Source organism: Pseudorasbora parva, chromosome 17 (assembly GCF_024679245.1).
Source record: "Pseudorasbora parva isolate DD20220531a chromosome 17, ASM2467924v1, whole genome shotgun sequence".
Taxonomy (NCBI): domain Eukaryota; kingdom Metazoa; phylum Chordata; class Actinopteri; order Cypriniformes; family Gobionidae; genus Pseudorasbora; species Pseudorasbora parva.
The window spans coordinates 14,004,824-14,021,428 of record NC_090188.1 but is presented as its reverse complement, the minus strand read 5'-3'; the positions used below and the strand labels follow the sequence as shown (position 1 = coordinate 14,021,428).

Sequence of the window (16,605 nt, the reverse complement as noted above, 5' to 3'; positions counted from 1 at the left end):
TATGCTTGGCTATAAAATATTTTGACTCAAGTGCAGTCTCTGTATAACTGTTTTCCTTATGCAGATCATAGAGATTGATTGGTCAAAAGGTGTGGGACCCCTGCTATAGGTTCTCACTGGTCAAATGAAGCCCTGTCACACCAAATGTATACTTGATATCTTGATATCACTGTCTTGTCAGATGTTAGATTTTGAAATGTTCGGTTTCAAAGTTGCAATTAATGATTTAATTCATGTCTGAATGTGTGTCATCTCTGATCCTCTACTGCCCCCTACAGGTTCCATGACGTGGAGCTCATGGCAAAGGTAAGATGAAACCAAGAGATTTTGTGAAAGATGATGGAAAAATGTAAAAAACCTCTGTTAAAGTAACCTCTTAATCTGATGTTACAGATCACAGAGCATCTCTATAAAGATGCCCGGTTCAATCATGCTGACCCTGAAACATCTGGTATGTTGCTAGTACTATTTTTCACACTCTGTTAACTGCATGTATCTGTTTTTAACACAATTGGCTGCTCGCATTACCCATGTTTTTCTCTCTCGCCATTTTAAAATCACTTTTCTGTTGATTTGAATGGTCCCGCAGTATTCATAGAACAATATTTAAATCTTTCAAAAAGGACTTCATTTTACAAGAGTCAGAAAAATTCTATCTACAGTTGCCTAATAAATTATAACATGCTGCATATGACTTCCACTCAGTTTTTATTTTATTTTTATTTTAATTAATATTAATGCTAATTATTGGTGAAAGTACAGTACCAGTTCTGGAGTTGCATAGTATAAGACAAAGAGATTGGGCAACACTGCACTACAAAATCTCTGTGCCTATATGTCCTCTGAGCTGGTTATCACTGGCAGTATCGTGTGTGTGTGTGTAGGGTTTCTGGCAGTGATGGAGTTCATCCTGACAGCTGTACTTTGCATTAAGTGTGTGTGTCTGATGCAGTCTGAAAAGTAGCCGTGTGCATGTTTGTGTGAGTGCTGTCTGTTTGCTGACTCTGCGCTGAGTTAACAGAGCTTCTGTGAGTGTCTGTCGTCTCGCTGCACCGGAGCGGGCCTTCGCGCTGGTGTCCGAGCAGGTGGGAGCGATGGAGACGGTCTCTCTGTCTCATCCCATCACTATGCACAACGGAAATGTGTGCGTGAGGCTGTCAGCTGCCAGCCATTTGTTAAAACTGACTTCAGTCAAGTCTGGGGCAAAGCTGCCCGTGTCAGCACAACACACTTATACAGTTTAAGAGCTTATTTGCTGGATTGCAATATTTTTTTGTTGTTCTGGTTCTGCAGAAGCTCCTATTGTGATTTCATATAACTATTCATTTATTTATTAAAAGCAGCAATTGTCAAATTGGCTCTTTTTTCCTTTTGCAGAAAATGTGGCCTACTTGCTTTACAACCTGATTGATTCCATGAACGAGGGAGAGGTGCACTCCAAAGAAGAGAAGATTAGAGAGTACTTCAGCCTGCTCAAGAACATGGTACATCTGTAAACGGTCTGCCTGTTAAATAAGTCCGTCTAGGACCCCAGGGAGTAGCAGTTCACAATGCCGCCTTATCAGACAAAAACGCACACTAGCAATCAAAATTTTTGGGGTTAAGACTATTTAATTTTGTATTAAACAAATCAAAAGAGACTAAAGACATTTTATAATGTTACAAAATATTTCTGTTTCAAGTAAATGCTGTTCTTTTGAACTTTATTAAACAATCCTGAAAAATGTATCATGGTTTACACTAAAATATTAAGCATCACTTCGGTTTAAACGTTGATCATAAGAAATGTTTCTTGAGCACCAAATCACCATAATAGAAGGATTTCTGAAGGATTGTGTGACTGAAGATAGTAGTAATGGCTGCTTAAAATTAAACATTGCCATCACATGAATATATTGCATTCTCAGATATATTCAAATAGAAAGCAGTTATTTGAAATTGCAATAATATTTTGCAATATTAGTCTATACTATATTTTTAATCAAATAAATGCCTCATAAGAGACTTCTTTTTAAAAACGTATCCCATACTTGTGGATGGTAAAGTATAAAACATAGGCTAAGCTAGCAGGCTAATCAATTAGTGCTATGCTAAGCTAGTGCACTGAGCATTTGGCTTGAAAAATTAAAAACTACCTGAAGAACATGGAAGGTTTATTTCCACGTCTACATTTTTGATTGTTTACTATTAAATGTAACATTTAAAAGACTTTAGTGGTCAGAAAAATAACATGCATGCATTCATATGAGGGCACTGAAGAAAAGTTAAAGACCATTTTGAAATTACTTGTTAGTGTCAATTCAGTTCATTCTTTGGACTGTCTTGATTCTACGTGGAAGTGGAAGTGTATATGTCATGTCAATAATTTGTTTGCTTTTTTTAGAATATAAACATCTCACTGAATATCTTCAGAGGAATCAGGAACATTCTGGAAGCCTACCAAGTTCCAGAGCTCATCAAGGTATTTTATTATTAATTCTGTTTTCAAGTATAATTTTACAAATTGTCATAACTTGTTTTTTTCTCTGGTAGACAATAAAATGGGCAACCAAAAAAATGTCTTAGTTGGACCCATAGCCGAGTGGCCAAGTGCTCCGACATGTGGTGCAGTTGCACTTCGGGCTAGTTATATCTAAATATTGGCAAAAACATAAGGCCACAAAAAACATTTACACTCGCATTGAAAGAGATACTTGTTAATCAGTAAGAAGCTACTTAGCAACCACGCTAAATAGACTGCCTAACAATGCACTTGCAACCGCCCTTGCATCCTAGCATCAAGGGCATGTTTTGCATGGGCAAACATCACTGTGTTCTTCAAAACTTTACAAATCTAGTTTTGATTGTTTTATTCAGGTCTGTGATGTACTGTTAATAGAGCAGGGCATCATTTATTTTTCAGGATGTGCTTGCTCTTGTGGATAAAAAGGAAAATGGGATGGTGACTGATGTGCCACTGCTTAGAGTAAGTGTTTGTCTTTTTTTATTTATTTTTATTCTTCAACCAAATGTGTTCAATGCATCAGATGAGCTGTCAGTCAAATATCCTTATGTTTGTGTCAGGGATTGGAGGGGAGACTTTCATTCTTGGAGAAGACCTTGGCAGAGCTGAAAGCTGAGGGCAAGCCCGCCAATTCCATCCTCAAAAAAATTATCGCTTTGCTGTGCACAGAGGAGGTGAGGGCTATTCTTCTCTTAAATACTTTCCAGATTTGTTAATGTTCTAGTCTAGTTTTTATAGTCCTTTATAGTTGGTCATTAAATAAATACAATTAATTATGTATATTATTTTTGATTTAAGAGTTGACTCTGTCTTTTTAACTTTCATTTGCAAGGCTTTCTGTGTTAGCTAGTTTTTAATCTGTTCAAAACAGTCCATCCATTTGCTGCATGATGTTGCAAACTGTTATTTATCATATTATTTAAATGTATTATCTTAAAAGGATAGTTCACTTTAAAATGAAAATTCTGTCATTCTCAAGTTGTTTCAAACCTGTATGAACTTCTTTCTTCAGCTGAACACAAAGGACGATTTTTTGAAGAATGTCAGTAACCAAACAGTTAACTGGAGCCATTGACTTCCATAGTAGGAAAAAAAAAAATACTATGGAAGTCAATGGCTCCAGTTAACTGTTTGGTTACTGACATTCTTCAAAAAATCTTCCTTTGTGTTCAGCTGAAGAAAGAAGGTCATGCAGGTTTGAAACAACTTGAGGGGGAGTAAAGGATGAAAGAATTTTCATTTTAAAGTGAATTATTCCTTTAAGATATTTTTGATGAATTCCATAGACAGCAATTTTATGAACACAAGGCCCAGAAAGGTAGTAATGACATCGTTAAAACCTTGGTGTCAGACTCTTGTGCTGTTGACATAGCATACAGAGCACCGCTTCCTAGTTCTACATTAGAACGTCTCGTGGTGCTCCCGTGAGTGGTGTTGTCGTCCAATGGTATGCTGACATTCTGGAAGTGCTGCACTGTTTACGGTTTACACTGCGTCAACAGCGTAAGAGTCTGACACAGGCTAGAAGAAATTGTTGAATAAAGGTGTTATTTTTGTTTGTTTTTGCACACAATGTATACTGGTCACTTCGTAAAATTAAAGTTGAACCACTGGAGTCACATGGACTATTTTAATGATGTCTTTGCTACTTTTCTGGGCCTTGAAAGTGGTAATTGGTTACTTGTCTATGAAGGGGCTCTGAGAGATCTGATTTCATCAAAAATATCTTGATTTGTGTTCTGACGATGAACGAAGGCCTTACATGAGTAATTAAGGAGAATTAGAATTTTCAGGTGAACTATCCCTTTAATTATAAACACGTTTGTTTGTAGTGCAAATAGCTTCACCACTACCTGCACTTTATCCTTCTAGTTATTTACCTCTTCCGGCTAATGAATCGGAAGTCTCACACTTTCGCAGCAAATAGCTTACGTCTGCAAAAAAAAGTTAATGTCGGCCTGTCACCAGCCAGAATCATTTATTATCTGTGTTTGTGTATATGTATAATTGACTTTTCCCTTGAACTTTGGCTCTCATCAGAAACTGGAGCAAGCTCTGGAGCTTAAAATTCAGTATGAAGCAGATATGACTCCTGCCACTTATGCCATGCTCATCAACCTTTGCTGTCGCCATGACAATGCTGAGGAAGCCATCAAACTAAAAAGGGAATTGTAAGTTTGACGCACATATCATCTTCATCATAACCTTCTTGGTGAACTGTTCTTTTAATTGTCGAAAAATCAAAACAAGAAATTGAAATCATATGATTCCACACCCGTAAGACTGTGGAACATGAAAGGCCATTTTTTAAAATCAAGATGTAGCTTCAAGCCTCAAAAAGGACACAAAAGCACCAATAAAATAAGTCTATATGACTATTTCTCATCTTCTGATTTACATGTTTGTTCGCGATAATGCTTCCATTCAATGAGCTGTTAATGTCTCCCTAAATTTCACAATTCTTATTGTTTTATTGTTTGATTTCATTGGGGTTTTTTTTTTATAGATCATTTATCAATCCAGCCATCCGTTCTCCAAGCCACTTGATCCTTTCAACAGGGTTGATTTATCAAAGTACATAATTATAAAAAAAAGAAATGTGCCCTTATCTTTATTAATGTCTTTAATGTCCCCTCCCTCTCACAATGACATCTCTTCTCTGATGTGTGCACTGGTGTGAGAACAGGATTATAATACCTCCCCGCCTGCAACCTGTCACTTACATGAAACAATCTTCCATTTAGTTTTCACGCTCACGTTCTAAGATCCCTATGGACGTAATCAAGTCCCTCCCTACATTTTTTTTCCATTTAGAGAAGTCGTATCACTTGGATATACACTCACCTAAAGGACTATTATGAACACCTGATCAATTTCTCATTAATGCAATTATCTATCAACCAATCACATGGCAGTTGCTTCAATGCCTTTAGGAGTGTGGTCCTGGTCAAAACAATCTCCTGAACTCCAAACTGAATGTCAGAATGGGAAAGAAAGGTGATTTAAGCAATTTTGAGCGTGGCATGGTTGTTGGTGCCAGATGAGTCTGAGTATTTCACAATCTGCTCAGTTACTGGGATTTTCACGCACAACCATTTCTAGGGTTTACAAAGAATGGTCTGAAAAGGAAAAAAAATCCAGTAACTAAATGCCTTGTTGATGCTAGAGGTCAGAGGAGAATGGGCCGACTGATTCAAGCTGATAGAAGAGCAACTTTGACTGAAAAAAACGCTTGTTAAAACCGAGGTATGCAGCAAAGCATTTGTGAAGCCACAACACGCACAACTTTGAGGTGGATGGGCTACAACAGCAGAAGACCCCACCGGGTACCACTCATCTCCACTACAAATAGGAAAAAGAGGCTACAATTTGCACAAGCTCACCAAAATTAAACAGTTGAAGACTGGAAAGATGTTGCCTGGTCTGATGAGTCTCGATTTACATGAAGACAACTGTGTGTTGAGCTTCAGGATGCGAAAAGGAGTAAATAAACAGTAAAGGCTTATGTCATGCCTGAGCTGAAGCCGAAACATGAAAGTTAAGTTAACATAAATACAATGTTTAGGCATTATTGTTATTATTTTACTGTTATTTTGGTTTGGTTGTGTAGGTTTAGTTTTAGCTTGAACTATGTTTACCTTTTTAAAGTAATTTGAAATAGATTTTTATATAATTTAATATGGAAATTGAATGCATTAAAATTGTTTGGTTTCACAGTTATTAATGTATGCAATCTCCACAATAAAACTTAATTTTTCTAAAAAGAATACAAATTAGATGTTAATTTTAAGATACCTGTCTTATCTCTTATATATTTAGTATTGCACTTTAATAAAGAAAAAGTTAATTATTATCCGATTAATCAATCGATTAAGTGCTAGATTAATCGATTACAAAAAGAATCGATAGCTGCAGCCCTACATGCCAAAAAGCTTGAATCATTTCAAATTGTTTTCTTGAACATGACAATGAGTTCACGGAACTAAAATGGCCCCCACAGTCACCAGATCTCAACCCAATAGAGCATCTTTGGGATGTGGTGGAACGGGAGCTTCATGCCCTGGATGTGCATCCCACAAATCTCCATCAACTGTAAGATGCTGTCCTATCAATATGGGTCAACGTTTCTAAAGAATGCTTTCAGCACCTTGTTGAATCAATGCCACGTAGAATCAAGACAGTCCTGAAGGCGAAAGGGGGTCAAACACCGTATTAGTATGGTGTTCCTAATAATCCTTTAGGTGAGTGTACGTCACAATGGGGAAAAGCAAGGCATTCAATTTCAAGTCCTGTTTGCACCTGGTATTAAGATGCGTTTTGGTCGATTGGATCATACGTGGGTGACGCTAAATAAAGGTGTAAACAGGCTCTAAAAAGCATAGATGCTCATGTTGTCAAATCGTTTGGATGGTCACAAAAGGTCTACTTTCTGCCTTCTAACTTGTGTGAACATAATGGGAAGCGCGCTAGCCAGACGGGATTTCAACCTTTATCGGCTGAAGGACAACAGCTCTAGAAAAAAGTTAATGTCCAGCTAAAGTAAGTTTTTGATTAATTTCCGCTGTATACAATCATAAGTTATTTGCTTTGGGTCCACTTACAAAACACCATTTTCAGCCAAAATAGAAAACTCAAATGCTTTTTTCTTCCATGAATGAAACTCATTATTTGCTCACCTCGTCATGTTGTTCCAAATGCATATGACTATTTCAAGTGAACTATCTCTTTGAATTTTAAGCATTCATAGCACAAAGAAAAGGACTTTCACATTTGTCAGCCTGTGTTTACTCTTACTTTGGCGTTTCAGAGCTCGCAAGGACTCGGAGGTAGCGCTGGATGCTCAGAAGTATGTGGCCTTGGTCCGAGTGCTATCCAAACACGGCAAGCTGGAAGGTTAGTGTCCATGTGAAAGCTTCGGTCCCTGTTGAAATAATTGCAGATGCCCTCTTATTTTCACCATCTCGGATTAATGAAATAATTTAGTTTAGTTTGTCACAAATAATGCGGGCCGTCACATTAGGTTTGCCATGCCTCACATTTTAAACCACTTAGGATGTCAAGGTACCAATGAGAATTTTGTATTACTTATCACGTCGCTATCAAAAGCTTGCCTCTCGCTTAATTAGTTTCTTAAAGGCGGCGTTCCGAATCAAGGCTGGTGCACGTGCGTCTGCGTGAGGGAGTGAGGTCCGAGACACCTGTCTATCCACACGGGGACATTAATCAGCCATTATCTGAATTCCACGGTGGATTTCTCCATGCTCATGTAAGACGCAATTACAATAAAAGTGTTTCCTCTTTGCTTTGTGCACACAGTGATGGTGAAAATACACGCTCTGTCTCTCTTTTCACGATGCGTGTCACTCTTTGGCTGCCCCCTCCCTCTCGCTCGGACTCATCCTGTCACCGAGCGAGGGGAAATTACAGGACCGAATGCACTTTAACAGAATTACCGAAATCCGTCCTGATACTAATGGCATATCATGTCGGGGAAAGTGCTTGAGTATTTCACACACACACGCACATTTGCATGTGAATTCAGGCGAAAGTGTGTGATGAGGAAAGTGTGTGTGTATGTATATGTGTGTCCATCAGAGCGAGCCGGTGGCCATTAGCCCGCCGGTGTGTGCTCGGAGCTTGTCATTCACATTAACACACCTCAGCGCCCCAGCCTGCCCGCATCGCCGCCGCAACCCGATCCGCTTGAAGATCATGACTCGTGGCACCGTAGCGCACCGACTGCCCTGGCTTTTAATGGCCTTGTTTTTGTTTGAAACCTTTTCTCCCCCTGTTGTTCCTTCCTACTTTGTTTTTTGTTTTTTTCCTCATGTCCTCACGTTTGTTATGGAGTTCGTAAAACGCTGTTGCCGGTTCACAGGCTGGCAGAAGGCCGCAGAATGAGCCAGAGGACTAATGGGCTGTGTGATATTTGTTTACCTCAGTGTGTGTGGTATCAGACAGTGGGCCGGGATGCTCCGCTGCTAGTCATCCATTCGGGCCCATTTACCACCAACAGCTGATTGGGTTTGATTAGTGGTTCTGTCAGATAGGAAGAATTCGAGCTGTCTGCCGTCACAGAGCTTTCTCATACGGCTGAAGCTCGGTTCAGCTCGGTTGCTGTTTGTGGTCCAGTGATGTGTGAACTGTGCTCCGTATGACCAGAGAGTGGTCTGAGGGGCTTCATTTGCAACTTAGAAGTCTGTCTTGCTCGTTCATCCATAGCCTCAGGACATGTTCAAGTCCTTGTATTGTGCAAAAGTTTACACACCTCAGAGCAGTGGCCTAGCACGTGTACTGTCACGTTGAGCTGTGACATTTTCTGCTCTATTCCAAAGCAAAGGTGTCTGACTTGATGCTTACTGCCTATATAGGCAGCAACCTTCTAAGGCAGGATAAGTAATTGTTTTGAAACGCTATACATTGGCAGCGTCTTCATTTAAAGTTGCTCACACGTCATACAAATTGAGCTCCTCATTTGGAGTGCTTGATGGACTCAACACTCATGATTGATTTAAATTGAGTGCAGCACTAGCTGGGTAACCTAGTAACCAACAGTAAATAAAACACTATCAGCGGAAAATTAGTCTTTTTCGATATGTCAGTATATATTCAGCAAAAGCGTTTCCATCAAACATTATTTGCAACTTTTTCGCACCGTCCGAAACCACCAAACAAGTGTTAACATTTTTTTGCAAATATTAAGAGATTTTCCATCTCTCGTTTCTGATGAGATGCTTCAAAATGCGCATTAAAAACAGGGTGATGGAAACATCGCTAGTGACTGATTACTTTTTCATAAATCTCATCTTAAACTCTGGGTTAAAGAAGTTTAAGTCTTGTTTTATCAGAGTTCCAACAACTCTCATCTGGTTGACGTTTCCATAAAATTGTTGAATTCTAGTGTGCATGACATGATATTGTATTGTTACATAGCTACATGTGCCCATAACAAATTTCCCTCAGCAGGACAAATAAAATATCATCATCATTATCATTGTCATCATCATTATTAGCCAGCTCTGAGAATCATGACACTACATCAAATCTAAACCAAAAACTTAAGAAAATATGTACTAAGTACTTTTATGATTTAATGATAGACTTTTCCTAAAGCATAGGATATTAATGAAATTAAAACGGTCTACTTTATGATGACTAAAATTATGATTAAAGTTATTCAATAATTATACAAAAAAATTATGAATTAGGTTTTATTTAATTCTATAAACTATAATACTGATATGCGAACATTGTCGCTATATGATGAATTAAAATAAGCTGATAACTGTTTTCTCCAGTACGACTGTACAGCCAAATCTAATTTTGTTGCAATATTATTCTGTTTGACACTGTGAAGCTGCTTTGACACAATCGTGATTGTAAAAGCGCTATATAAATAAAGTTGATTGATTGATTGATTGACTACTTTATGATTTATATTATATATATCATAAAGTAGACAGTTTTAATATCACTATGCTTTAGGAAAAGAGTATCATAAAATAATTTTTAATTGTTTAATAGTTGTTTTGTTTGATGTATCTAATTAATTTAAATAGTTTAGATATGGGAGTGGGCAGTCACTCCTTTGTTGGGTGTATCTTGCCACAGGATTATAGGTAATGTAATTTCAGTAATTCATTTTTTTCTCATATCATCACTTAACCTCTGTGCTCATGGTAGGTTTGTCTAGAAAGGTTCATTTTGAATGTTAGTCAATTTCTCTATGGAGAAAATTAATAGAAGCCCAAATTAATCGAAGCCCCCCCACCCCCCAAAAAAGGTGTTTAATAGGCGAGTACTTCAGTAGAACACTGGGAGGTACATTAAGGCAAATGGATCCCTTTCTGTATGACTTTCATCCAGCTTTAGCGCATAGCCTCATTTTATATGGCTTAAACGTTGTCCTCCATCAGTGAGCTGCTATACAACAATGCTTGTTAAAGCCCTGGGCTATAAGGAAAGTACATGGTTGAGTGCTTAGAACGACGGCCTGAGAATCAAGAGGTTGTTAGTTCTAATCCCCTCGTGGGTATCGCTGTCACGACGCCCTCCGGCGATCCACTTAACCTCCATTGCTTCAATTCATATCCAGCTGTTAACACATAACATGTGCCACTTTTTAGACAAGAGCGCTTCTTAAATGACAAGCCTCTATTTAAATGGGCTGACTGCTGGGATCTTGATAAAACAATCCTCAAAAATTAAAAAAAAAAGCAGTAAAGGATGAGATCTGTGCCCGAATAACAGCGTGACTGAGTAGATAAGTGAACAGAGCTTTATCTTACAAAAGCAGCCTTTTAAAAACTCAGCATGACCCGGCTGAACCTCCTGTTCCCCGCTTCACTGTTCCTTTTGGCTCATCACTTTTCCTGACAGTACGGAGCGTTGCGCTGCATTTGCATAACAACAGGACAAAAATTGCAGGGTGATGAAGTGACAGATTGGAATTTGTGGGCTAAAACAAGCTGGCTGTCTCTGTTTGAGTGTGTGTGCACGTGTGTGGAGACTGAAGTGAACTGTGTTGTTGTAGGTCGACCTGCATCGTATATTTCCATATGCATACCATTACGCTTCATACTTGAGGTCTTTGTTATTGTCAAAACACTGTAGGAATGCTCGTTGGGTAAAGGAGAGTTTGTTTTTTTTGCTACTGAAATCCACAGTTTTACCTGTAAATATAAGTAGGTGTTTGTGTTTTGGTGTTTTCCTTCTCGCTCTGTGATTTATCTCAGTTGTCCAAAATTATGGGGGATTTCTTTGTGTTTTTTTTAATAACAAAGTCTCTATAAGGCTGCATTTATTTGATCAAAAATACAGTAAAAATGATATGTCTGACTAATAATATATTCCTGTATATTCCATAATTTAATTCCTTAATGATTTAAAAAAAAATACTTTTAATAGTATTTTAAAATAAACAAATATTTAGTATTCTACATATTAAAGGTGTTGGTTCACCCAAAAATGAAAATTCTCTCATTAATTACTACCTCATTAATTCTCTCATTAATTACTACCCTAATGTCGTTCGACACCTGTAAGACCTTCGTTTATCTTCGGAACACAAATGAAGATATTTTTGTTGAAATCCGATGGCTCAGAAAGGCTTTCGTTGACACCAATGTCATTGCCTCTCTCAAGACCCATAAAAGGCACTGAAGACGTCATTACAAAGTCCATCTCACTACAGTGATTCTACAATAATTTTATGTTAATTAAACATAAATAACGACTTTATAGTGATGGGCCGATTTCAAAACCGTTTCGAACTGTTATGAATCAGCATATAAATTCATGATTTGGATCGCGTGTCAAACTGCTAAAATCACGTGACATTGGCGATCTAAATCATGAATCAATACGCTGATTCATAATGGTTCGAAGCAGTGTTTTGAAATCAGCCCAACACTATATAAGTCGTTATTTAGGGTTTTTTTGCCCACAAAAACTATTCTCGTCACAAAATTATTGTAGAATCACTGTAGTAAGTTGGGTTTTGTAACGATGTCTTCAGTGCCTTTTATGGGTCTTGAGAGAGGAAATTACATTGGTGTCAATGAAAACCTTCAACAAAAAAAATCTTCATTTGCGTTCCATCTTACGGGTGTCGAATGACATTAGGTTAAGTAATTAATGACAGAATTTTCATTTTTGGGTGAACTAACCCTTTAACTATAGTCAGCATATTTTCACTTAAAGGTCCCGTTCCTTGCGATTCCATCTTTCAAACTTTAGTTAGTGTGTAATGTTGCTGTTAGAGCATAAATAATACCTGTAAAATTATAAAGCTCAAAGTTCAATGGCAAGCGAGATATTTTATTTAACAGAAGTTCCCTTTCAAAGCCTACAGCGAACGGCCGGTTTGGACTACAGCAGGAAGTGCAGGGATGTAATGACGTCACTAGAACCGTTTGTTGACTAACCCTCCGCCCACAAAAACACGCAACAAAGGGGGCGTGGTCTTGTTGCTCTCCCACGTAGAGAAGAGCGCGCATTCAGCGCTTGCATCTCCCCGTTGTGGTAAGAGGCGGGACCTTTCCGGGCAAAGTGCGCTAAGCTGCTGTCCAATCACAACACGGGAAGCGCTGGCCCAATCAGAACTCGATACGTGTTTCTGAAGGAAGGACTTCATAGAACAAGGAAATCATCAGGCCGTTTTTAGGACAGAGGAAACCACGCTGTACAGATAAGTCAATTGTGTGAAAAATACTGTGTTTTTTTATATGCGAAACATGAACTCGGGTTATATTGCACACTGCAAACATAATCAAAGCTTCGAAAACACGTGAAGAACGGGACCTTTAAATGTTTATGTAGAAAGTTTAAAAAAGCAGGTTAAATTTATGCCGATTAATGCTATTTGTAGATTCCCAGGAAAGTGTAAATACTGTGGTGGAATTAAAACATTATTCTGTTCGAGTATCCCAGCAAAACAGCAATTGTTCACCCAATCAAGCGAGTTTTGGGCGGGACTGTATGTTTATTAACCAACAGAAGATGTCATTATTTTTGCAATTCTCTAATGACACAGAAGCTATCACTTTTAAGTACTATAAAGAAATGGAGATGAACAACAGCTGTACCGCTGTGAGTCATAGGAATGTGGGAGTTTGTATGACTGCCTGTGGCCAACACAGACTTCCATATTCACACAGCTGTGATGATAGTATCCTCATTCTCTCTCTCTCTTTCGCTCCCTCTCGGTTCTAGATGATTAGTATCGCCAGTGCAAACAGGCCCTATCGGTATCAGCCCATTAGCTAGCCTCTAAACAGCGCGTAAACACATCTTAATTATCTGGCTTGGTGACAGAGCAGCTGTGGAGGTGGACCCTCGCCCCTCTGCCAGATGGGAGCATCGCCCAGTAAAAAGCCTCCATTACCGCAGCGGAGCTGTGGCGTATCCACGACCAGAGCCCGCCGAGTTCACGCCGGGCACTAGCTGCACACCTATAATTTCCCGGCATGCTTTTGCAGGGAACCGTGAAAAAAAAGCCTACTATTGTGGGGGCCTCTGTAATTGTAGTCTCGTTTAGAAATGCAAGTAGTAATTAGCGGCGAATTGGCATTATACGACAGCATTTGCATCCCCGCTGGGTGTAAAATGTTGTTTTAATAGCGGTTTGTTTTCCCCACATGAAATTATCTAAGGGGGCTTTTATCACCTCTTCCCCTCTCTCACTCTATCTCTCTCTCTCGCGCGCACTATCGTCTGGCTCCGGCCCATCAGAGATGGTAAAGCACACGTGTATATTATTTATATATATATCCACAAGTCTGTGAAAGAGTCAACGAAACGGTTAAACTGTTGTATGAACTTGCTGTTTATTAGACAATGCTATCAGTACAAGCTCCTATTTAGTGGTTGCTATATATACCAGATATCACTAGTTGCATATGGAAGTTTCAAGCAGTGATGTGCAGTGATGCCAAGTCGGTTGTTGGTTATCTAATCAAAATGACTGATATTTTTGCCAATCTATCTTTCTCTCTACATCGTGGCGTCATAAAGAGGCGATCGACATGCTGAAGGAGATGAAGGAAAAAGATGTGCCGTTGAGGGACGGCTCCATCAGTTTGCTCAGCCTCACAATGAATGCAGCTGCAATGAAAGGAGATGACAACACTGTTCGACGCCTCCAGGAGACCATCTTCACCTTGGGCTTGGCCAAACCATCCAATAACCTCTGCTCACCCCTCATTACTTGCTATCTGGAGAGGTAAGTTAGTAAACTCTATAGACTTCTGACTTTCCTGACTGTGTAGCACCTACAGATCTGCAAATCTTTCCGAAAGATCCCTGCATTGCAAGCGAATGGCTGACATTTCTTTTTAACAAGGCTTCCATTTAACCTCCTTTTGCATTTGGGTCAGTTTTGAAGCAGATACATTTATGAACTATAATATTGTGGTAACACTTTATGTACTTACTATAGTAATAACAGTAAACATATACATTATTGCAAGCAACTAAACCAAATCTTGTAGTAACTACACGCTAATTAATATTACTCCATCTTTGTGACACCACAAAAGAAAGTGAAACCAAATTTTATTAGTTTTTAATATGGGGGAAAACTGTAAACTGGGTGTTTTTCTTTTAATCAAAATGTAGTAATGGTTGAAATATGGTTTTAATTAAAAAATATTACATAGTTAATGTTTATTAAGCTTACGACTGGGTCACTAACCCAAGAATGCAAAAGGTATGTTCAGATTTTAAAACCTTTGGGAAGGTTGTTTAACTTTAGCAGATTTCAGTGCTGATTTTTTTTTTTTTTTGTAAACCTGTCACAATTTAATTCAGACTTCAATTATTTCAGTCTGTTATCAGACAAAATAGGGCTGCACAAACTTCTGGACTCAATAGCGATACCGCAGCAGACTGTAAACATGCTATAATTCATTTTGCATTCAAAGATGCCATTTGCTCAGTAGTCATCTGGGGAAAGAACCCCGCAAGGAGAGGCTGGAAATTGATAATGTATTACTAAATTCAGACTGTTTTTGTTGCAAGAAACCTTGACTAACATTTATAAGAGGATCTGAGGAAATGGTGATATGACCTTTCTTAAGTAGTGAGAATATAATCTGAAAACAAACATTAATAACAATGTTAGATTGTAAAGGGCAGAGTTCCACTCCTCCCTAAGCTTGTCGTCTCACTGTTCGTTTCTTATAATCTGTCATTACCTTATAGCAAAATGCAGCATGAGGGGAAAAAGGAATTAACTTCCACAAGTTGGGCCCCTCTGTTCTGCCCCCCCATTCGTTCAGGTCTATTTGTAAGAGCGGCTTTTAAGCAGATCAACTCATTTGCATGTTAATTATGCACCCTGTGCTAATTACTGGATTTTCCTGGGCCATGCGGTGCACTGCGTAAGTGCCTTTCCCCCTCCCCACTGTGGGATATTGAGGTTGGCAATACACCTTCACTGATAGCTCTATAGTCAACACACACATACACAGACGGGCTTCCTGGGTGCCCCTCAGAGACTGTTTGTTTTTCTGTCACTTGAGTGCCACAACCACACTGGCACGTGCAAGCTTTAATTGCTGCCTTGTGCGCGATAAGGTTTCCAATTTAGCTAAGGTTCATTAAGGAGCAGATACGGAGAGATCAGAGCGTCTCAGCAGAGACTCTGATAAACCGGGAACGTTCACGTCACACACACATGCACACACACATGCTCACGCACGCACACGCACGTCCGCTCTGACTGGCAGCCCCAAATCCCAGCGGAGGAGAACTGTCTCAGAGCTCAGAGCAGCCAGGCCTGTTTGGATACGGCCTTCTTGAGGAACCTATGTAGTACCTGTCTGATATGTCTGTGATATTGTATGATATGCTGTGGTCACCTTTAATGGCATATTTATGGCCCAGGGCCAGATCATCATCAAGGTTTTTTACTATTAATATTTAATTGAGCATGTTTGATGCTGATTTCTAGGAAAATATCAAATTTGTTCAGCAGAAAAAATGGTTGAATTCTGCAGAATGGATTTAACCATGGTTAAATGTTATTCTGTGCTCATTGGTGGCTTAAAGGTGCACTATGCAGCTTTCCGTCCACTGGAGGGCGCCTATTCAAAACAAATGCGTAGTTTGATGACGCAAAGTTTGAGCGAAGTATCTTGGGACATGTGGTCTTCACCTCACAGCCGGTGGAAAATAGGACTCGGGCAGAAATCACGTTCATGCATGCGGTTATTAACGTTACTGTATAAAAGTTACTGTGTAAAGCAGAGCAGGACCGAGTGTTGTGGACCTGAGCATAGCTGCTGGAGCGATTTGTTAAACAAATACCTGCCTCGCATATACCGGGACTTTTATTATGACGGGACTAGATTCGCTGACATTCGCTGGGCGCCTGCACTGACCCTCTCTTCCGGTTATGATTATGAGGTAATGGAGCTCTGTTTATCATATTAGATACATTTAAGTGTGTTTAAAATGATGTTATGACGTTATTCTGTGTGTTCACTTGTTCACACTGCTAAGAGTAAAGCGCTCCTGCCAAGTAAAACCCGAAACCAAGGGTAGTGCAGATATGACGCAATTGACAGGCGACTCCCTCAAACGCAATGCTGAAACGTCCC

General features: G+C 39.1%; 1 protein-coding gene across 1 annotated transcript in view; it reads left to right on the top strand.

Moving 5' to 3' along the window:
* Nucleotides 1-16,605, top strand: part of lrpprc (leucine-rich pentatricopeptide repeat containing) — a 71,428-nt gene that overhangs the window by 16,761 nt on the left and 38,062 nt on the right. Inside the window, exons 15-23 of the mRNA XM_067420917.1 lie at nt 279-306; nt 394-451; nt 1,378-1,484; nt 2,384-2,461; nt 2,903-2,965; nt 3,064-3,177; nt 4,544-4,674; nt 7,311-7,396; nt 14,018-14,225. Coding sequence (XP_067277018.1) covers nt 279-306; nt 394-451; nt 1,378-1,484; nt 2,384-2,461; nt 2,903-2,965; nt 3,064-3,177; nt 4,544-4,674; nt 7,311-7,396; nt 14,018-14,225 — 873 coding nt within the window. The remainder of the gene's footprint in view (nt 1-278; nt 307-393; nt 452-1,377; nt 1,485-2,383; nt 2,462-2,902; nt 2,966-3,063; nt 3,178-4,543; nt 4,675-7,310; nt 7,397-14,017; nt 14,226-16,605) is intronic.